Raw genomic sequence first — 24,537 nt, 5'->3', positions numbered from 1 at the left:
TAGAATATAGTGTTAACAAAGGCCGAATTGAAAGCGTTAACAGTGAGCCCAAAGGTATGTATATTGTATTTTGCAAATGCTTAAGTATATTAAATTTAATATGTTAATTAAAATATATTTACTTTTGTCATTTTAAAGGATCGACATGGAACTTGAACCACTTCAACAAAATTCCGCCAATAAATGGATCAAAAATTTGATTTGTGTATATTAGTTATAACTACTTTATTTAATGTACAAATATTAATATAGTAATAACAAATAATAATAGCATATAGGATGAAACATTTGCCAAATTGCACTTGTTAAATTCATATAGATTATTTATACGTTGTAAATTATTACTAAAAAACATATTTTCACTTATATTGTTATTTTTATAAAAATAATAATAAACATCGTATATTATTTTCATGTTTTTTTTTTTTTTTTTTTTTGATTTTTTTTTTTTTTTTTTTTTTTATTTTACATATATACATTATTTCATATCTCAGTCAGACAGAGGTGCCTGGTATGAGAGATTATGAAAAACAGTTTTCATATAATATTTACATTTCATTTGACTATAATATCTATTTCATTATATAATATCTATATATAACTCTTCAGTCTTCTTTTTCTTCAATTTCCATATAGTACTTCTTTATTTTTCTTTTAAAAATTATCATTATCATTGGTCATCTTAATATAGTCTGGCAATTCGTTATATATTTTGGTAGCACTCCATATGACATTTTCTCTCAAATTCTTTTTTCTATTGCGTTCAATGTGAAAATTGTTGTGTTGTCTCGTGTAGTGTTCATGTATATCTTGATTTGTGTCTATTGTTGCACTTGTTTTAATTCGGTTAAATTTCATTTTGTGTATTAGTTTGCATTTCTCTATTTTAATTATGTTATTTAGTGAATGATTATTTGTTTCTCTCTGCAAGTATTTGGTGGTGTTAGATATGATAAATTATATGCTATTTTTATGGCTTTATTCATTATTCTCTGTATGTCATTTAGGTTTGCTTTAGTTGTTTGGCTCCATGTTGTTATGCCATATAAAATTATAGGTATTATTTGCGTTTTAAGAATTAGTATTTTATTTTTTTTGCCGAAAGAGTGGATCCTTTTCAATGCCCCTGTTAATGTTCCTATCTTTCTTTTTATTTTGTTTATATGGTCTGTCCATGTCAGTTTTTCATTTATTATCAGTCCTAAGTATTTTATGCTTTCCACTTCCTCTATTGCTCTATTATTTACTTCAATTTTTAGTTTAGTGTTCTCAGTATTTTTTCTATGTTTGAAATATATGTATTTTGTTTTATCTATGTTAATTGTTAGTTTATTTTCAGTTAGCCACTCGGTGTATATTTTCATGTCCGTGTTTATAATATCTTCGAGTCTTTTTTTTATCCTTATCCGCATATACTATCGCTGTATCGCCTGCATATAATATGTATCTTCCCTTTAATTTTGCGTCTTTAAGGTTATTGGTGTATAATAGATACAATAAAGGTCCTAATACAGAACCTTGTGGAACTCCACAGGTTATGTTACATCCTCCACTTGTTATATGTTAATAGAGAATATATTTAATAACAATTTATATGAATCATTAAAGTTTAAATTTTTATCTGAAAATATAAATTTAAAATTAACGGTTGATTCCGACATGCATGCCAGCATTTCATCACCAACATAAGAGTGAGTGACATATCAGACTTCACATTGATGACATTTGACGTTTTAGTGGTTAGTCAAATTCACCAAAATAATTCGAATGGAATAGTTTTTTGTGAAAGAATACTTCAAATTTTACTAGTTACATTAAAAGCAAATTATGTTGTCTTCTAACAGTAGTGTTAATCCAAATTCTCCAGCAGTTTCTTACAGTAATGAAAGAGCATCCACGTCCTCCATTGGTGGTGGAGATGTGGAATATGCTAGCGATCCAGCTTCTGGTGGATTTTTCCACTCTGATTATAAAAAGTAAATTATTTTTACTTTATTTTATGATAAATTCTCAATGTCAGATATTCATCCTTAATACAGCTTTGTTAAAAGTTCAAAAAATCGACATTTCTGCTGATATGATACTGTTCATGTGTATGTTTTCTTTAATAATTACAATATTCTGTTTACAAATGAAAAGATATAAGTATTTTTACATTCAGCATAATATCTAAATCATTTAACCATTATAGCTTAGTAAATTAATTATTATTGTCTGATATATTTATTTAATTCTAATTTAACTATGCTTGTCTTCTTCACTTTAAATCTTTCACAGATAGGAATTGTTTGTTCTTATATGATTCTATTATAATTCTCAATTATATTGCTAAGTAATAATTAGCACAGCTATATTTATAGAAACTAATAAATGATCTCGTGTTTCATAATCTACTGATAGATTAAAAATATGCATCAATAATTTTTAAAAATTAGTCTTTAAATATATAGAAAAGATTATTTATATTTTTGCATACATGTTCATGACTAAATTTTAAGCTTTATGTTAAATGAAAAATTTTCTATAAACAAGATTCAATATTTATTTAAAATGTAAATCATTATTTGTTTTGTTTACGTTGCTTAAATGACAAACTTTATTTTGATTACTGCCGATACCAATACTATTATGATTCCAATAGTATTTTATCTCAATAGTTTACTTTACTTATTTCCAGGCACGATGACTTGAAACAAATGTTAGATTCTAATAAAGATGGGTTAAAATTGGAGGCAATGAAAAGAATTATTGGGATGGTGGCCAAAGGAAGAGATGCATCAGATTTATTTCCTGCAGTTGTTAAAAATGTTGTGTCAAAAAATATTGAAGTAAAGAAACTTGTATATGTATATTTAGTTAGATATGCTGAAGAACAACAAGATTTGGCTTTGCTATCTATTTCAACATTCCAGAGAGCACTAAAGGTAAATTACATTAATTGCACTTGTTTGATTCTTTTCATTTAAATTATTAACTCAACTGCATTAAATAAAATTTTAGGACCCTAATCAACTTATCAGAGCAAGTGCGCTCAGAGTTCTATCAAGTATAAGAGTGCCAATGATTGTTCCAATTGTCATGCTCGCTATAAAGGATTCAGCTTCAGATATGAGTCCATATGTCAGAAAAACTGCTGCACATGCCATTCCAAAGCTATACAGGTATATATTTCATTATAAAATAATCAATATATTTAAAATGCCTACAATTTATAGGCATATATATTAAAGTTTGAGAAATTAATAGTAATAATAATGAAAATTTGTTATTTTAAATTGAATTTGCTATACCTACAATTATTCATACTTAGTTGCACTTTTTTAATTTGTATTTGTAATAAAATGTGTATTAATATACCTATTTATATTTCAGCTTAGATCCAGAACAGAAAGATGAATTAATTATCATTATAGAAAAATTATTATCTGAACGCACAACATTAGTTATTGGATCTGCAGTGATGGCTTTTGAAGAAGTTTGCCCCGAAAGAACAGATCTTATTCATAAAAATTATCGGAAACTATGTAATTTGCTTGTAGATGTAGATGAATGGGGTCAAGTGATTATTATTAATATGCTGACTCGCTATGCTAGAACTCAGTTTGTGGATCCTAATATTGATGTAAATAGCATTCACAATATATATTGTCTTTTGTGTTTCTATGTATATTCAGTTTTTTGATATTAAACTTTGAATATTGGATTTTAGAATAATTATGATGACGATGAGAATAAACCATTCTATGAAGATTCATCTGAGGAATCAGATGGTGATTTCAACTCAAAAAATAAGAATGAAAAAAATAAAAAGCGCAATGAAGCCTTAACAAATTCTACAAGAACAACTTATTCATTAGATCCTGATCATAGGTGACATATTTATAATTTTATATGATATATTTTTATTATTTTAAATAATGCATATATTTTCGAAATCTTTGCATTTCAAATTTGCATTAGATACAAGAATGCCCTAATTTTTATATACTTAAAATATTTCTTTCCAGATTATTACTTAGAAACACAAAGCCTCTGTTACAAAGTCGTAATGCTTCTGTTGTTATGGGTGTTGCACAAATGTACCATCATATTGCACCTAGAAGTGAAGTAAATATTGTCACAAAAGCTCTCATAAGATTATTAAGAAGTCCAAGAGAAGTGCAAAGTGTTGTATTAAACTGTATAGCTTCAATGTCCACATTGCGAAAAGTATGGGTAATATTTCCTTAGATAATTTGTGTTCCTGATTTCTAGGGAATGTTTGAGCCTTATTTGAAGTCTTTCTTTGTTAGAACAAGTGATCAAACACATATAAAACTTCTAAAATTAGAAATTTTAACAAACCTGGCAACTGAGACTAGCATATCTGTGATATTGCGTGAATTTCAAACATATATAAGCAGTAATGATAAAGAATTTGTAGCTGCTGCAATACAAGCAATTGGGCGCTGCGCAGCAACTATCAAAGAAGTTACAGATACTTGCCTTTCTGGACTTGTGCATTTGCTATCTAATAAAGATGGTAAGATATAAGAATATTAACAAAATATAACTTGAATTTTAAAAACTTATGATTTAAAACGAATTTTCAATCTAAAATACTTGTTACATTATTCATGCTTATTTATATTTTCTTGTAGAAGCCGTAGTTGCTGAAAGTGTAGTTGTAATTAAGAAGCTTCTACAAACACAACCATCTGAGCATCAAGAGATATTAGTACAAATGGCAAAGTTGATGGATTTTATTACTGTGCCTGCTGCTAGAGCATCCATTTTATGGCTAATGGGAGAGTATTCAAATAGAGTTCCAAAAATTGCTCCTGATGTTTTGCGAAAGCTGGCCAAAACATTTATTGATGAGGTAAAATACTATTATATGCAAATTACTATCTTAATTTATTTGCGCATTTAAATACAGTAAAATATCGTAAACGGGCACATTAATTATATTTAAATTCATATTTTTTTTTTTTTCTGTTTACTGAGTTTTATTATGTAAAATGAGATAATTGTTTATTTAATTAACTATATAGTTTTATCAAATATTTTACTTACTCTGTTCTATTAATCTACGTAGTAATTCGTTTACAAGGTAGCGTGGCCGAGCGGTCTAAGGCGCTGGTTTAAGGCACCAGTCTCCTCGGAGGCGTGGGTTCGAATCCCACCGCTGCCAGAATATTTTTTATGTTTTTAGTGATACTATACTTCAGTAAAGTTTATTATGAACCGATTTTTATTTATAGTTACCTTATTTTATTATTAAATGTTGCCACATTTTCAAAATTTAATAGTAGTAATTATCCAAGAAATTGATTTCAAAAGCACTATCGTTTTTTTTTAAAAGTCCCGAAGGAGTTCATGTTTTTGCCTGAAAATTCGATTTGCTAATTTTATGTTTTCTCGGCGTCTCGAATCATTCTGAATTGTTTGACACCAAGATTGGGAGAACTATATGCGAGCCAAAATTTGAACTTACTTCAACGTTTTCTTAAAAACGATTGCACCGGTTTTCAAAATTTAGAAGCTATTTGGTGGAACTCAATGAGGACTCTCGTTATTCGCCAAATTGTTTTTATAGAATTAGCAAAAAAAGCAAAATAATAAGGTTACCATACGTCCCGGATTGGCCTGGATAGTTCCGCATTTCCACGCTGTGTCCCGTTTTTTTTTTTAAAGCATTATTTGTACCGCATTTAATGCCCGGAATGTCCCGCATTTTTGTAAATTAACAGATGAATTAACAACAATTATGAAAACAAAGGAACCGGTGCTATTTTTTCCAAATTATTTATGTATATATATATATATATATATAATATATATACATTAAAAAAAAAAAAATCATTTAATTTTTTTCTGCAATCTGTTATATAAACAGATTATATTTAGCAGACATGAATATAAAATTGAATAGAATATTATATAAGGCTCAGAAGCGTGTAAAATTTATAGATATAAGATATAATATCATAGATAGAAAAATATTGTATATAATCGAATAATAAAGTTCTTTGATAAGGCCCTACATATATTGATTTTTTATTGATTAATAAGTCCATTTTTACACATGGAGGTTCATGCAATATGCTTATGGCAATTACTTACCGATCTGTTTTTGCATAGTTTAATACATACAAACTCTATATATAGTATATTTTATTTTATCGTGTCTAATCGAATGAAATTCTGAAATATTGTAGGCCTACGAGAAGTAGTTTACTTATTGAAATTTGGAGCATTTTTCTGCGATTTCAGAAAATACACCGTGTTTGTTTCTTGTTCAATAATGTTATTGTATTTTTTGTCAAATGATTAGTATGTTTGGCAGACTTGTGCAAAATTGAATAACCTGCAATAGTTTCTAACATTATAATGCCATTACAGCAACTCGGTATACTTATAAACCACTTGATAAGGCCCTACATATATTGATTTTTTATTGATTAATAAGTCCATTATTTACACATGGAGGTTCATGCAATATGCCTTATGGCAAATTACTTACCCGCATCTGCATAGTTTAATACATACAAATATCTATATTATATTATTTATTTTATTCGTGATTACAGGAAGATATAGTAAAATTGCAAGTTTTAAATTTAGCAGTCAAATTGTACTTGACCAACGCGAAACAGACTGAGTTGCTTTGTCAATATGTATTCAGCTTAGCCCGTTACGATCAAAACTACGATATTCGAGACCGAGCAAGATTTCTGAAGCAGTTCATTTTTTCCAACAATCAAAATTCTAAATTGTCCAAAGTTGCCAAGAAAATATTTTTGGCGCCTAAGCCCGCTCCGTTGTTGGAAAGCAAATTTAAAGGTAATCGATAGAAAAATCTTCATTGTTTTAATTACATGAGTATTAATAAATATTATTATTTTTATTAGATAGAGAACAATTTCAACTGGGCTCGCTTTCTCATTATATTAATTCGAGAGCAAATGGTTATAGAGATTTACCTGATTATCCAAAAGAAGCACCAGATAATACAGTCAGAGATGTTGTTTCTCCGCAGGAATCAATAGAATATGCTGTTGAAGAACCAGCAAAACCTGTTATTACAAGAAAGCAGTCGGTATGTGTTCATAATAATTTAATTTATTTATTTAAATAATATAAGACCAACCTATGGTTGAGCGGTTGGATCTAAGGGTTATCAATCAGAAGTCCCAGGTCTGATACCGAGCTTGATGTCAAGCTGTAGTGACATTGAAATATAGATAGCAATATGTTGATAATATGCGAAAAATAGATTCATATAAGTATATTTTGATTTAAACTACTATCATAAACGTATCTTTTATGTAATAGATTTCTCTTTATTGCTTTTAAAATGCTTATTAAATATATCTATTACATAAAATTATTGATATTTGATTCTAACTAGATAATAAAGTCTAATTTGTATATTACTTGATATTTGTTGGAAAATAAGTTTTGTTTCACTCTTATATTTTCGATTTGTTTAAGTTCTTTTTGCCTATATTTCAAAAGTGATTTTGCACAGCATATAAGAAACTTGATTTTAAACTTTTTGATTCATTTAAATCATTCAATTTATTCTAATAATTTTCAATCATAGTCCAAAAGACGGTCATTCTATTCGGAATCAGAGCAAAGCTCAGATGAATCAGGTTCGGAATCAAGTTCCGAGTCAAGTTCTTCTAGTGAAGGCTCATCATCAAGTACAAACTCTGCCGACAGTGCTGATGAAACTCCAAAACCAGACAAGTAGATATTTTTATTACTATATTTATGTACTTTTATTTCGACAAAATTTGAAAATGATCGATTTATTTTAGAAAGAAACAGCAAATAATAAAAATAGGAAGTTCCGACGCAAATTCTGGAACCGAAGATAGCGATTCAGATTCCGAATCGGATTCTGATAGCGATTCATCCTCAGAGGAATCTAGTAAAAGTGAAGTTGAAAACGGAACATCGAATGATTCACATATTATTACAAATAAACATAGTGAAAATTCGAACAAAAATATTGAGAAAACTCCACCTAAAAGCAATTTAGATCTTCTATTGGAGCTGGATGATCTGAATATGTCAACTCCGGTAATGACACCTTCTTTAGGTGGTTTTCTAACACCAATAACCCCAAATGTAGCGAGTCCTAGTCCAGGTGAATTTGATTTTCAATTTGCTATTTACTGCTACTTTTCTCAATTAATAATTTTTAATAATATTCTATTATTACTTTTACAGGTGTGGGCATAGAATTAGTAGGCCCCAGTCACATTCCATCTAAGACTTTCGACCTTTTGAACAAATTTGCTGGAAATGGTTTAAGTATAACATACCGTTTTCTGCGATCACCACATTTGTATTCACATAAAATGGTATCTATTGAACTAGTTTTTAAAAATTCAAACTCTCAAGATATTGCTGATATTAAAGTTGGTCAAAAGGTAATTTATAAAATTCAGATTTTAAATACTTGTCTTATATTTTATACTTCAGTGATATAAAATATGCTGTTGTAGAATTTAATACCTGGTATGATATTGAATGATTTTGCTCCTATTGACACACTTGGCCCAAATGCTTCTAGAACGGGAATAATTGGAGTGGATTTTAATGACTCCACGCAACCTGTTTCATTTGAAATCTCATCAAGTTTAGGTAAAAATGAGCAAATGCTCATTTATTTGCAACAATATTTATTCGGATTTATTTATGTAGGCATTCAAAAGGTGACTTTGAAAGTACCAGTCGGTGAAATTGTTCGATCTATTGTGTTACCAGAAAAAATGTTTGATGAAGAGCAGTTGAAGTTACGTGGGATGACTGAGCATGTTTGCAATATAAATATCCCAACAAATCTTTTAGATGCAAGGAACATGTCGCAGAAAGTATTCGAATGCGTAAATGTTGCTAGTATTAAAGCCGAATCAGCCAACACTTATAAATTCGCTGGCCAGACATTAAGTTCAAAATGTTTGGTATTGATCACTATAAAAATGAGCAACAGCGACGCTAAAATTATAGTAAATTGTGAGAAAATGATTATCGGTTCTATGTTATTAAATGAAATTAAATCTGTAATGCAATGATTTATTATAAATAATATATATATATATTAATATGTCAATTATGTACGCTATTAAAGGGTGACTGACTCTATTCATATAACTTATTTAAATCAAATAACTATTTTATAATATAAAATTATATTTAGAGAATTAAAATTAACTTTGTTGTATAGTAACGCGTTTCGTTTTGTTCATATCGTTCAATATCGAATATTCAAATGCTTTTCAACGTGTAAAATATAAAAACGTAAAACTTTAATAAAAAAAAACCTGATATATCACTATTTGTAGAGCTTTGCTTTTTGGTTTATTCAAATTCATTTGCTAAATTCAATCTTTTTGAGATTTTTTAATTATTTTGTGTATAACATGTATTGTCTAGGATAAACAACCTTGAAATTTTAGTTGAGTCACATATGAATAAAAGGTACAACAATAATAATAATCAAAGTTCATCAGTTTTATTTACATTCATTTTAGTTCATTTTATTTAATCTGTACATAATAAACGATAGTAAATATGAAGTTAATCCAATAAAACACGAAAGTATTGTTAAATTTTAAAAATTAAAAAAGTTTTCATGATTACAATACAATCGGCGCTTGTTACTTTCCCTGCTAATAACGTTATATTTAAATGAAGAAGTAATATTTTTTTTTATAAAATGCGAAATATTAATATAAAATAAATATAAAATTGTGGTAAACAACAAATAAATCAACCGTGTTATTATTAATGAATTCTAGAGTATATAACCAAAAATGATATACTTTAAGAGATTTTTGGTAGGTTGAAATTTGAGAAAATATTCATAATTTTTTTTTTATTACTCAATATTCAAGTACAATATGTTTTTAAAATACAAAGAAAAACATATAATAATTATGAATGACAATATGTAATGTTATGACCAAAATAGAGTTTACCCATTGGTATCCCATTTAGCGCCTGGTTTCTTTAACTGTTGACTTTCTTTTTTAAATGGAACTTCCAATTGAGCATTATGTCTGGATGAAGACCCATGCATTTGCAAAACATTTGCAAAAAATTGCAATTTTAATAATCGTCTTCTATCCCTCAAAAATTTAAAGTTACAAACGAACTAAGTAATACTTTCATCTGCTCTTCTAGAAAAGTTGAACAGATGTTGACCTGCCCGGTCAACCTCACATAAAATCACCAGAGAGTGAAATTTAAATTATTTTCATCTATTTTAACTTATATTTTTTATGGTTTATCTTACAAATTCTTTAATCCATATCTTGATTTACTTTAAGGAAATAAAACAAACAATGGATACTTATCAATCATAGTTAACTGTTGACCGATTTCAAATTTCAGTACCAAGAGAAATAAAGGAGGTATGTTTATATAATAATGTTTACACCTAAGTTATACAACTTAACAATATTGTAGCATATTTGTGGTATGAGGGCGTTCATTAATCACGTCATGTTTTTAGGGGGATGACAAAAAAGCACGAAATATCACGTGGGCAGAGGGGATATAGTAAGATTTTTTTTATTGTTTCAACAGCAATAAGAACTCTTACTTTACATGTTCTATAAGATTTTTGTTGAAGACTTATGACCTAACGTATTTTATGAGAGGTAACCCATCGGTTAATCATTCTTCTAAGTGTGGGGTTTATATTAGCTTTTACGTCTAATAATTATCATACGATTGAATGATCCAGCTATGTCCACGAAGGACGATTTCCACTTGAATATTGTGATCTATAACCCCAAGTGGAAAGTTGACATCAAACTTGCCGTGCATGTCGGGCCACGGCGGTAATACAGTAATATAACACGTGTATTTATTTTTTACCTGAATTTAAAAACACAAACAAACATTTTTTAAAAAAAATCAAATATTTTACAATTTTTTTCTTGTAACTAAAAATGGACCTGATGTTTGATGGAGGGGAAGGGGGTGGGTAATTTTGGATATCACTAAGGGTCCATAAATCCTTTAAAAATCGTTCTGGTGATTATAATGGACGCCCCCTAAGGACACATATTTGATCCTTAATAAAATCTTGCCAGAAAATGCGAGTATTAACATTCGCTCGCAAAAAATCAAACACTAAATCGCGGTTGCTTTGCATAAAATCGTATCATTATTATTACCTCTTTGCAATGAAGATTTTTTGCGCTATTTATGGCAATCCCATATTCTCCAGCTGAGTGGTACTGGTACGTGCTGTTGTATTTTAACTTTCAGTTTAGTTCTCGATGGGACGTTAATATGGTCACAACAGAAGTGTGACTCTGTGCGCAAATAATAAAAACACGTGCTTAATCGATCAAATTTTTAAAGTATTGTTGTAATATAATTATTTTATTCTGTTCCAGTCAACTCGTGCATTCGAAAATCAGTGAAGTTTTGGGTAAGAATATTTTAAATATTTAAATTTTTGTTTATTTTTAAACGTCATGTATATATGTATATATATATATATATATATATATATATATATATATATATGATAAAATTATTCTTGAGCATCCATCCAGTAATTAAAAACATTTGTCTATTCTATGTTGTTTTTCATTTTAATATACTTTCACAATATATATTAGTTATAAAATAAATTTATTAAATTGGTGAGACTTATGCTTTCTTGCATGTTTTTATATTTTTCTGTAATTATGTATTTTTTTAAATTGTAACCCTAAAATATTTAATTGTAGCACTGAAGATGGGTCAAATCAAGACCCGAAACGTATGTTTTTCTTAATAAAAACATTTTCTTTCAATAAAACTGTTTTTAATTACTGGATAGATGCCTAAGAATAATTTTATCATATTATTTCATCATCTGAAAAAAACCTCTCGCTTTATATATATGTATATATATATATATATATATATATATATATTATATATATATATATATTATATATATATCTTGGGGTGATCCTTAATATGAATATTTTCGAATTTTTTGCTCCCAGGGGCTCACCTATTCCAATATAATAAACTAGTGGTTCATGGCATCGTGCCTTAAGGCAAATTGCTGGAACTTCCCGTACCAAAAACTATGTTTTTTAAAAAAAGATTACATTTTTTTTAAACTTTGAAAAAATTAGATTTTTGAGAAATTTTAAATTTCTGATAAAAATTGATTTTTTCGGAAAAAAATGTTTTTTTTTTATTTTGAAATATTTTGGAAATTTTGAACTTTTTTTCAAAGCAATCGTACTGTTTTGCTGCATAGAGACGAAATATCGAAGCGTTTAAGCGCCGCATCGCTGTCTAACGGACAAACGATGTTACGGAGCCAATATAAATGTAAACAAAATTTATCATATTTCAAAATTTAGTAATATTGTTACTAAAATCTCAATAAAAATCTGATAATTTGATGTGCTTATGTCTAATGATCATTTCTGACCGCCAAATGGATTTTTTTTTACTTTGTTTACTAAATCTTCGAAACCGCTAGGCCTGCCTTCCCAAAAATTTAATCAATTCTTTATCTTGTCAATACAAGCAAAATGTTTTTTGAATTATTCAAATCAAACAATCCGTTCTCTTAAAAACTGAGTTACCGTTTTTGGCACTTTTTGCCCCGTATCTTCGAAACGGCTGGATTTGATTTTGCCAAAAACTAAGCAGCAGGTCTCCTTATCAATAGGAATCAAATGTTTTTTGAATAATTGAAATCGGTTGAAACGTGTTCCCGAAATCGTTGACGAAAATTTGTATCCGCACACAAACACACATATACATCAATTTTTTCTAATGTATGCCAAGATGTTCAGAAACCTCTAAAACGTAAAGATATATAAAAAATTTTATTTTAGGTTTTTTGCGATTATCAAAACTTACCCTGCGAGGGGTTAAATTTTTTTTTCTGAAAGTTTTAGCTCTTAATATTAACTTTAAAATAGACCGCACTCCAACCAAAGTTTCTTATGGAAAAAAATTCAATTGTTTTTTTGGAACTTAGCGAAATTAAATTTTGATGAAAGAATTGAAAATATATTAGAATAAAAATATTATATTACAGCAGGGTTTGGATCGATTTTAACTACTTATTAACTAAAAACTTTTTTAAAGCCAAAAATAAATTCAACAAAATGTGGTTATTATAGTTACTTATTAATAATTTTGCACATATAATGATTATTACGTTTTTCGAAACTACAAAATATTTGTATAGTTATATATTTAAAATCAGATCAAATCACATCAGATCAGATTAGATGTTTAAAAATCTTAAAATATATATTTAGTTGTTGATTAAAAATTTCGATATGGAATATGGCATTTCATGTATCAACGGATTATATATTTTTGATATAAATATATATAATATTATCTGATTCAAATTTTGAAAACACAGATCAAAGTATTAAGATTTCGTTAACGTTTATTTTCAACTTATGAAAACAAATATGTAAAAGTTATATAGCAAATATGATATTTATATTTATTTGTCTTATTATTAAAAATTCTTTCTGATCAAGTTTTAACCACCAAATAATACCAATAAATATATAATAATAGTACAAATCTCATTACATGATCTCTAGCATATTTGTTTAAATCAATTTTTGAATAATTTAATTCAATTATTGACGACACAGTTGATTAATCCGAATATTTTTTAATCGAAGAACGTATAGGTTTTTCCCTGAAAGTTAAAATACATAATTTAAATAATTTTGTTATGTTCAAATGCGAAAGCATATAACTGTCCGGTATTTCCTAAATATTATTACACATGATGAAAAAAGTGTATCGAACGAATATTTATAATGTTCTACTATTTTTTTATTAGCACGGAATATGATAGAAAATAATTATTTAAATTGTTCTTATTTAATACTTAACATACGAACTAACTTTGATTGAAATATCATTTAGCATAAAATTATAAACATAAGCGTTAATTATTTTATTTAAAATGGCGCTAAAACTAATACAATTTGTATTGCATATTTCTTACATAAAGATTAAAATTTTGTATATATTGAAAGTAATTTCATAGGAACATACACGTTTTTAAACCAAACATTTAAATTGAAAATAACAATATAAATCAATATTGGTAACTAGGTGTTAGTGGCGTTTTGCCTTAAGGCAAGTTGCATGAACTTTCCAACATTTATTTATTTATATATATACGCTAATCGGCTATCTACAGTAAATTTAATATTACACTAATAATTTCTTAACTTGAAAAAGTACTAATATAAAATTATAAAACACACATTATTACTAAAATATGTATAAATAATCGGCGTAATCAATTATAATTGTAATATAGCGTCTTTTATTTAAATTGTGATGATACAATTTTGAAATTTTGGCGCTTTCCATTATTTAAAATTTTGATTGAATGAATGAATTAACATAATTGAATCACTTTTCCTAAGTCTATAATATTTTAGGATATTTGTTGAAAGCACAACATCTATTACCATACAAAGTTTCATCACAATCGTCAAAATTTACAATTACAAAGAAACGGTCAGGCTGATCATCACTGATTTTCAAATGATGCTTTTTGAACGGTTTTAAAATTTTTAAAATCGCTTCAGGATTTTGTGAACACGTGTAAGACAAATTTTGCAGTTTTTTTGAAAATTCTAAAAAAACGTCTTGGCTGATCATCTTGATAAACTCATCAATGCGAATGCTTGTCAAGTTTCATCGAATGATATTTAAATTTTTGAAAAAAATTAAATTTAAACGTCATTTAATAAGAAACAGTTTTTGAGAAAATACCGAAGAAAGGTCATTTTTGGCTCAATTTTTTTTCATATTGCAAATTTTGCAAATTCTAAAAAACATCTTGGTCGATCATCTCGAAAAACTACTATTAACCCAAATCCTTGTCAAGTTTTATCAAATGACTTTTAATTTAATTAAATTTAAGTGATTCTATTTAAAAAACAGTTTTTGAAAGAATACCGAGGAAAGGCCATTTTTGGCTCACATTTTTTTCATTTTGCAAATTTTGGACAAATTCTGCAGTTTTTTGTGCAAATTCTAAAAATCATCTTGGCTGATCATTTCGAAAAACTACTAATCAACCCGAATCCTTGTCAAGTTTCATCGAATGATTTTTATTTTTTTTTAATTTAAAAGTCATTCGATTTAAAAAAAAAACAGTTTTTGAGAAAATACCGAGCGAAGGTCATTTTTAGCTCACTTTTTTTCATTTTGCAAATTTTGCGCTTTTTTTGGCTGATTATCTCGAAAATATCGAATTACTTTTAATTTTTTTAAATTTAAAAGTCATTCGATTTAAAAAACAGTTTTCAAGAAAATACCGGGAAAAGGTCATTTTTGGCTCACATTTTTTTTATTTATTTATCTATTTTTACAATTACAACTCTCTAAATTTAATATTATTAATATATTAATATATTAATATGCTTTCAGACGCACATGTTCTTCTCCTACATTTTAGTCTCAAACGATTCAGAATGACTTGAAATGACGAATCGTGAAACTTCTCAAATGCTACATAATAAAAACAAAAAATCGAAAATGAAAGTTTTTATATATCTTTACGTTTCAAAGGTTTTTTGAATATTTTGGCATACTTTAAAAAAAATGGATGTATGCGCGTGTGTGTAAGTGTGTGTGCATGTGTGTGTGTGCGGATACAAATTTTCGTCGACGATTTCGGGAACACCGATCAGCCGATTTGAATAATTAAAAAAACATTCGATTGGTATTGATAAGGAGATGTGCTGATTAGTTTTTGACAAAAACGGTAACTGAGTTTCTAAGAAAACGGAGCGTTCGATTTTAATAATTCAAAAAACATTTTACTTGTATTGACAAGATGGAGAAAGGCAGGTCTAGCGGTTATGGACTCTCAATAAAAATAAGTTAAAAAATGTCATTTGGCGGTCAAAAATGTCTATTTGGCATATGTACATCAAATTATCAGATATTTTATAGAGATTTTAATAATGTGTACACATTTTGTGTAAATTTTTTTGGGTTTCGTGCCAAGACTTTTAATTACGGTACGGGAAGTTCCAGCAATTTAAGGCACGATACCATGCACTCCACTAGCTTTACAATTCATTTGAAAGCTTGCATCTAATATTTTCAAAATATTTTTAAATGGAAATGCAGTGAATTATCATGGGCAGAAATAACAATATGTTAACTTGTCTACCATTTCAACAATTCTTCCCAAGAGCAAGTTTAGAAAGTCGTAGTGTCATAAAACTTTTGTACTTCGGCCAAAATGCTAACCTTATAACCATTATGCGGTTGAATTCATTATATGAAATATTTTATAGATCTATTGTCTTTTTTATATCAAACCGGAATAAAAATTGGCCGATAATCGTTAGAAACTTTATAAAATGTGTTTATTAGATTTCTTTAATACGATTCTTTATTTCCGAGACGTTCCCTATTTGTAAATTAGAAAATTTGGTATTAAAAAGTATTTCGAATGATATAGCCAGTTTCTTCATATTATTGCAAAAATAGACGATTTCCCTGCATAAATGAAAGTTTCGCGAAGCACACGCCACGGAAAGTATTTTACAGTATATGTGCCTACTGTATAATAATAAATATCTCTGTGAAATATACAGAGTATATGCTTGCATTAATAATAATCTGCATAAAACTAGTTTATTCGACATGAATCATATTGAGATATTACATAATTTTGCACTAGTCCACGTGTAATCGATGTTGTAATAAAAACTATAAATAATTGATAGTTTTAGCTGGAAAATAATAAATCATTTTTAAATTGCCACTATGCAGATTTTGAAATATTTTAATTGGTTCATAATTGCGATTATAATTTTGATAAAAGTACAATTAATCTTTTGATTTTAATATTGCAATAAGTCATTCTTATCACCTGATGTTAATGAAACAGTTTGTTTGAAAACAATTTTTGTTTATAATGCTACTGTACCAATTGGAATTTGAAACCAGGTTCACTAAAATGTTATTAAGTTTCTTAATCGTTTTATTAATTTTCAGTAATTTTGATTATCCAATTAGGAATTCCAATCCAGTCATTTTGAATCCTTTTACACAAAAATTGGAAAGATGTGTCTGTTATTATAACTTTAACTTCCAGTAGATTTTGCAGTCCGGAACACTTTGCAGCCATTTTATTTTAATTTTTTTTAATTGGTTCATAACCGTGTAACAATAATAATTTTAAGGCAAATTGCTGGAACTTTCCATACCGTAACAAAATGTTGGAGGAATATTAAGTGTTTTTGAATAGATTATTCTAAAATCTGTAACATTGTCTAATATTTATAAGAATTATATAACCTGAATTACAAAGTTAAAATTATTTATTTAAAGTATATAAGTGAGCTTTAGAACTCTAGCCAAATAATGTTTTTTTTTTAAAAGCAATTGACAAAACAACGCAAGCAGAAAGATTTTTGAATCATTCAAATTGATTGCTTAGTTCTCTCAAAAGCTGCATTTTTGTACATTTAGCTCTATATCTTCGAAATGGCTAGACCTACCTTTGCCAAAAACTAATCACTACTTTTCTCAACCATTACGAACTGAATGTTTTTTGGAGTATTCAAAAACCTGAGTTCTATTTTCTGCACCCTTTGCTCCGTATCTCCGAAACGGCTGGACCTGCCTTTGCCAAAAACTAATCAGCACATCTCCCTATCAATAGAAATCGAATGTTTTTTGAACCATTCAAATTGGTTGATCGGTGCGCCCGAAAACGTGGACGAAAAATTTTATCCATACATACATACACACACATTCATTTTTCTGAAGTATACCAAAATGTTCAGAAACCTCTGAAACGGTAAGAAATGCAAAAATTTTCATTTTCAATTTTCGGCCCATTATTATAGCTTACCCTAGGGGATCCAGACGTATAAATTGCAATTTCCAAAGGGATTCCCTAAAATCTTAATACGTTTTTTTTATTTTCAGAAGGTTCGATTCGCTGTTTTTTTTCTTTCAATATTTTCAATCATTTTGACATAAAAATGAGAAAAATGTGTTAGACAAATTGTATTATCAATAAAATTATTTGTCTGGAGATAATAATTTTTTTCATGAAGTCACTGTATCAATTGCATTTTGAAAAAGGGTTCGCCAAAGTTATTATTTCAATATTTCCAATCATTTTGAACAATTTTACATAAAATTTCGAAAAAAAAAATTACTGGTGGTTGTTTGTTTTTACCGAAAAAGTATTTTACCTGAAAATTTGGGGTTTGAAATTAACATTTAAATGAAAAATTTGCCATTTCTTTTCATCGATCAATCACTGGATTGACACACGATTCAGGCATTTTTAAGTACTAATAAAATAGACGCAGATATTTAAAAAACGTTTAATATAATTTAAATTTCTCTTAATGTTCACTGATTTTGTGTGAAAATTTATCACATCATTTCTTTGTTATTAAAAGTTGAACCTAATTTCAAGAGTCTCTTGAAAGATATCAAATATACTAGTGCAATTAACAGCTTTTAGCTTTCTTAAAACTAGTGCAATCAACAGCTTTTAGCTATTAGCTCATAGCTTTCTTAGAATATCGTAAAACGATTTTAGAAATTACGAATTCATTCGGAAATGGGTTTCAAGTTGATTAGCTTCGGTCAAAAGTCAATTGAACCGCTTCTTCTTAATTAAAAGCCAATAAAATTTAGTTTTTTTCTAATTTTGAAAGTTTCAAAACTACTTAGTATTTCCAAGTTCTCTTTCGATCTAAAATTTTTGTAATTAACCTATGCACGCTATTTTTTGTTTATATAAAATCCATTTGCTGTTTGCCCTTTACAAATGTTGGGTTTATATTCTACTTAAAAAGTTTAATTTCTTTTATAGAGATGAGCTTCTTTTTAATTTATGAATTTATGAATTTATTTATGAATTCTTTATTTATGAAAAAGTATTCGGAAAACATTATTTGGTCATAATATCAAACGCTTTTCGAAAATCTAGTAATGGTAGAGATAATTTTTGTATTTCTTTTGGGCCCTATAATTATCTCTAATTATTAATTGTGCCACATCGTACGTCACATAATTATTATGTAACAAATTCAACTTAAGTTTACAAAACCAGTTTATCATTGTTACGAATATTCGTATAAATTATGTTGAATCATGGAGACTTTGAAATGACACTTTAATTGCATGTAGATTTGTAATCGACAATTTTCCAAAAGAAGACAATTATATATGGACAATTTATTTATTATATATACTTATATATTGATATTTACATAAAATCGTCACATTTTTATAAAAAAAAAATTAATATTAACAGCAATCCTAATTATTAACAGGCTGCTATGAGGTATAGCTCCAATTTTAACACAAATGAAAAATAATAATAAAAAACATAAATAAAAAAAAAAAATAAAATAATCAAAGAAAAAATGTAAACATGTATGCACTAAATTCATGCAATTATTTTAAAGTTACAAAAATTTCGATTTTGGTTTGTCCCAACAATAATTTAACCCTTTTTATTCGCGAATTCCGAATTTATATGAATTTTAGCGCCGGAGCGGCGGCATCCAAGTGGAAAGGGTTAAAACAAAGTTATTGTTCAAAGTTAAATTATATTTCTACACTAATGTAATAATACAAAATTAAAGTTTACTCAGATGGTGGGTGCGAATGGAATTGAAAGAGGTGCGTCTATATATTTACAAATTTAATTTTTTACAAAATTATTATTATTATCATATAGTTTTTTTATTTCTGTATTTTCAATTTTCTATATTAACAAAGTTGAATATCTGCTGATAGGATATATGTATACACATATTAATCTGGTGAAGTTTCTACAAAAATTAATAATACTTCTGGAAAAGTTTGCTTTATTATATAGTAATTTTTACACATTAAATGGACAACTAGTAAAACTGTAATATTAAAAAAAACTCTAAAAATATAAAACTTTCTGACCATTTTTAGAGATTTTGAAAATTAACAGATATTAATGTAACTAAATTTCTTTTCAAACTCGCGTTGGCGACGTTCTCTGGCAAGTGAGTTTGGGTGATCTTCGACGCGGCTTTTGTAATTATCTGAATATGTTTGTTATTTGATTCTGAAGAAGTATTGTAATTTGAACATTAACATATTTGAAAGTATTATTTTGTGGCGCATGTCCATTTTAGGCTGTTTCACTGGTGAGTTCATTTTTATATTATAAAATGAAAAAACGTAACGAAATTGGGAATTAAAATCTTTCTATCCATCATGTCTAAAAAGTAAATGAAATAGTTTGGTAAAACGACAGTAGGAAATTCATTAAAAGTTTATAGAATCAAAATATTGTTATTATTATATGCTTGCTGCTAAGAAAACAAAAATATTGATAAATCGAATGCACGAATGTTTCTATAAGAAAAGTAGAATTTGAAATTCAGTGACGCTGAAAATTCTGATGACGATATCATAATGAAAGGTTCACTTGTTTTATTTCTGATATATATTTTTAAATGGTATATATTTGTTCCGTAAGTAAAATAATATATTTTTAGTCTCAACCTTGATCAATTCGTGAAGCTTTACCCGTGTGCTTGGCTATATAAAAGAAATTCCAAAAACCGTCATCCTCCGGGCAAAACTGGTTCGTTAACATATAATAATGTCGTGCTCGTGATTCATAAGCCGAAGTTTGACCATATTTACATATGTTTAGTTTAAAATTAAGTAGTAAGACATAATTAAAACATCATTTGCATTTAGTAGCAATATATAATATTAAACAAAATGATGGCATCAAGCATTCAAAATAAATAAAATCATATGTTAATTGTCAAATAATTTAATGAAGATAATTACTGGGAAAACCTTGATGTTTAACATAGACAATAATAACATGAGGGGGCGTCCATTAATATCGTGATCGATTTTTTTAAGGATTTCTGGATCTCTCCTTCCCCTTGGTGATACGAGGTGATATTAAAATTAACGCACCCCGCACCCCTTTTTATTTTTTTAAAAATGTTGGGATTTATTGAAAAAAAAAACAGGTAGAAAATAAACACACGTGATATCTTACTATACCCCTTCTTCCCCCACGTGATACTTTGTGATTTTTTGTCAAACTCTTCCTACCCCTAAAAAATTAATGGACGCTCCCTGATCTATTGCACATTGGTTTGTATATTTATTATTTATGATAGAAAGGTAAAGCTTTTGGTGGCAGGATTCACGAAAAATCCTGCACCAAATGCTGTAAAATTGTATTCAGAAATATTTAATATACCCATAACCAAGATATAGTAACTGAAATTAAATACTCTAATTATCTGGCAAAAATAATAAAAAAATTATATTCCTGCATAAAGTACATAGTTCATTTATCTTCATAAACATCCGGATTTGCTTCACCGAATGAAGAAAAGGGTGGTATCTATAATACGTTTGATTAGCAAATGTAGTCTAAGTCCAAAAGTGGTAATTTACTCAAAATCATGTCCAACTAAAATGCACAACTATATGAATCATATCCTGATATTAAGAACTTTATTATAAAAAAATCTACTTAGAAGGAGAATTTCAGATTGCCCTTCTTGGATTTTGATTAAACTTTGCATGGTGATAGAGTTGCTAGTCAATTCGAATGCCTTAAAATATTATAGGCCTATAACAAGTGGTTCAACTTCAAAAGATAAAGTTTTGAATAGACTAAACGCTATATATATACGCCTATAGTTGTCATAGGCCTATAATATTTTAAGGGGTTTGTTATGACTATCAACTCTGCCATCATGCGAAATTTCATCAAAATTCCTTAAAGATTAAATCTGAGGTTCTCCTTGTCAGTTTGTTTATTTTTTACATGCAGTCATAATCCATATTACGTCAGAGAAATCTATCCAATAAATAATTTTGCGGTTTAATTAATTTAATCTGCGATAAACGTCTGAATAACTTTTTTATGGGAATCACCATATGGATTTGGATAAAAAATCGATTGCTTTACAATATCTTGTAAAATCTATTAACCTTGTATCAAACAATTCAAATAAAAACTAGACAGGCAAACGTGACTATGATTTAGTTCAAGATTGAGATGACTTAATTGTTTTGTAATTTGATTTCACGACTGCATCTTATGCATGACGTTGGATCGAGTATCAACTTTGCATCTTTAATTAATCAATTTGTTTGAAAATATTTTGAAATTAAATGGAGAGCTAGTAATAATGACAATTTTATGAATATACGAGATTAATTGGAATTTGGACCCACTTCTCTTTTTAATAATATTGTTTTACAAACGTTTCGGATCGTGCTTAAATAATAATTAAAATTATTAAAAATTTCTTACACATATTTAATAAATTTGCTTCTTAGTAAGAACCCGCATTATTATATATATAATATATATATATATATATATAATAAACAATAGTGGATAGTACTGTCTTTGGGCAGGTCCGTGAGCTGAGTTAAACTCCAACTTGATTCAGGGAAGAATAGAGTGAGATTTTATCAATTGCCATTTTACACCGCAGTGTCCGAATTGGGCTATTTTCAATTGTAAACATATTTCTGATCTATATTTTCAAGTGTAAGTGGACATCGCTACTGCACGATACCATTTTCAACAAGGCAGCGCGATTAACCACTACGCTATATAACCCCCCATTATATGAATATATATTCATAATTAAAAACATAAGAAATCCATTATATATAGAAACAATTGATAATGAAATTTGCAATTTATTTACTGTTAAAAAATTCATATGGCAAGGAGCATAATATTTTGTCAAATATATTTCATTTTTAATGAAATATTCATCAGCTGACCATTTATATATTTCAATAGTCTTCAATACGATTGCGTACAATTTTAATTTGTATAAAACAAACGCATTTCATCGTAACGCATTTAGAATTAATTATTGATCTAAGATCTCCTTTTGCGCAAACTGTACTTAAATATTGATTCATTCTGATCGCAACACAATAATTAATATCATAGTAACAGTAATATTACTTTCTTATGAGAAAAAAATTAAATCTCAACAATAAATTATAGAGTGATGATATTTTATCGAAGTAGATGTTTTCTGAGTAAATGATTTAAAAGGGTGTTGATTTTTTTGAAAAGAACAAAATGATGATGAAAGTGGTTGATCGAAGAATAATTTACGAGAGAGTATGTGAGTAGATGATTAACAAGAGTAGATAATTTATGTAATAGATGATTTATGAAGTAAATGATTTACCAGAGTAGATAATTTTCCGGAGTGGATAATTGAATTTAGCAGAGTAGATGACTTTTACCAGAGTAGATGATTTACAGGAGTAGATAATTTACCTGAGTAGGTAAAATAAAATCCGAAATGAATGAAGAAGAGAATCAAATTTTTCAGTTTTTTTACAAATCCTATCATCCGAAACAGTAAAATAAATTCGTTTTAAGAAAAACGAATATGTGTTTTAAATGATTGCATTAATGTAAAGATGGTTTTTAAAGAATCATTTCGTAATTTTTTGGCTTTGCTTTGTAAGGTTCGAAACAAACGAATAACAAAATATAACAATTTATTTTCTGAGACGTATTTTTGGATGCAATAAAGAGTGAAGTCATCCACTCCGAACAAATTCCTTCTATTTCAAAAGCCATCGTTGTCTTTTTCATATTTACACTTTTATTTTCTGAGTTCAAGGTGAGTGGAATGATGCTGAACAGGAGTAGGAACAAAAAATAAATTCAATGCGTCAATTGTTGGCAATAACCCAAGTATTGAACTTCATTGACACACATATATATATATATATATATATATATATATATATATATTTAGTAGTTAATTTGATGTTGAAATATATGAGTGAGTTCTTGAGGGCGATACATCAAACAAAAGAAAAGCCAAAGATTTATAAAATAATCTTTATTTCCAAACGTTTCGACATTCAATTTAATGTCATCATCAGTGGATATTACGTTGGTTGGTTACATATAGAGAAGTGTACACAGCACTAGAGATTGGCACTAACATTTATACAACTAACTTGTCAGCACTATGCATTTTTATATAATTTTTTTTGTAACAAAATTTTATAAATCTTTGGCTTTTCTTTGTTTGATGTATCGCCCTCAAGAACTCACTCATATATATATATATATTATATATATATATATATATATAATATAAGTTATACCTGCATCAGTAATAAATTTGTTACTAATAAACTATTAAATATTTAAATTAATTATTTACCCATCAAATGCCTCTCTTCCACATGCATTCACGAATTATGAACACCTTATGAATTTATGATATATGAATATGTATGAAAAATATGAACTTATATGAAAATTAATAACAAATTACGATAGTTATGACATTGCACACATGCACAAATTTTTTTTTTTTTTAATTATTTATTTGTTGACTTTGTAAACAAGTACGTTAGTCATATACATTTTATGAGATATTTTTATACTTTTCTTTATTTGATTATATATAATTATATAGTGCATTATATATCCTTTTCTTT

The 24,537-nt window shown here is 27.7% G+C and overlaps 1 protein-coding gene and 1 non-coding gene across 2 annotated transcripts; both read left to right on the top strand.

The window, feature by feature from the left end:
• The first annotated feature begins 1,772 nt into the window (after nt 1-1,772).
• Nucleotides 1,773-9,086, top strand: LOC113365664 (AP-3 complex subunit beta-1-like). The gene is made up of 15 exons (XM_026607181.1): nt 1,773-1,976; nt 2,678-2,924; nt 3,001-3,161; nt 3,373-3,622; nt 3,710-3,870; nt 4,008-4,209; nt 4,255-4,522; nt 4,641-4,861; nt 6,573-6,825; nt 6,894-7,081; nt 7,589-7,737; nt 7,809-8,140; nt 8,224-8,426; nt 8,502-8,640; nt 8,701-9,086. The coding sequence occupies exons 1-15, from the start codon at nt 1,828-1,830 to the stop codon at nt 9,069-9,071; spliced, it is 3,294 nt and encodes a 1,097-aa protein (XP_026462966.1). The 5' UTR covers nt 1,773-1,827; the 3' UTR covers nt 9,072-9,086.
• On the top strand, nt 5,092-5,173 carry Trnal-aag. The gene has a single exon. It is a non-coding gene; the product is annotated as a tRNA-Leu (tRNA).
• Nucleotides 9,087-24,537: the final 15,451 nt, after the last annotated feature.

The sequence above is a fragment of the Ctenocephalides felis genome, unplaced genomic scaffold (genome assembly GCF_003426905.1).
Source record: "Ctenocephalides felis isolate EL2017-DRISC unplaced genomic scaffold, ASM342690v1 CF-g0.4_SCAFFOLD_01170, whole genome shotgun sequence".
NCBI classification, from domain to species: Eukaryota; Metazoa; Arthropoda; class Insecta; order Siphonaptera; family Pulicidae; genus Ctenocephalides; species Ctenocephalides felis.
This window is presented reverse-complemented; position numbering and strand designations above follow the sequence as displayed.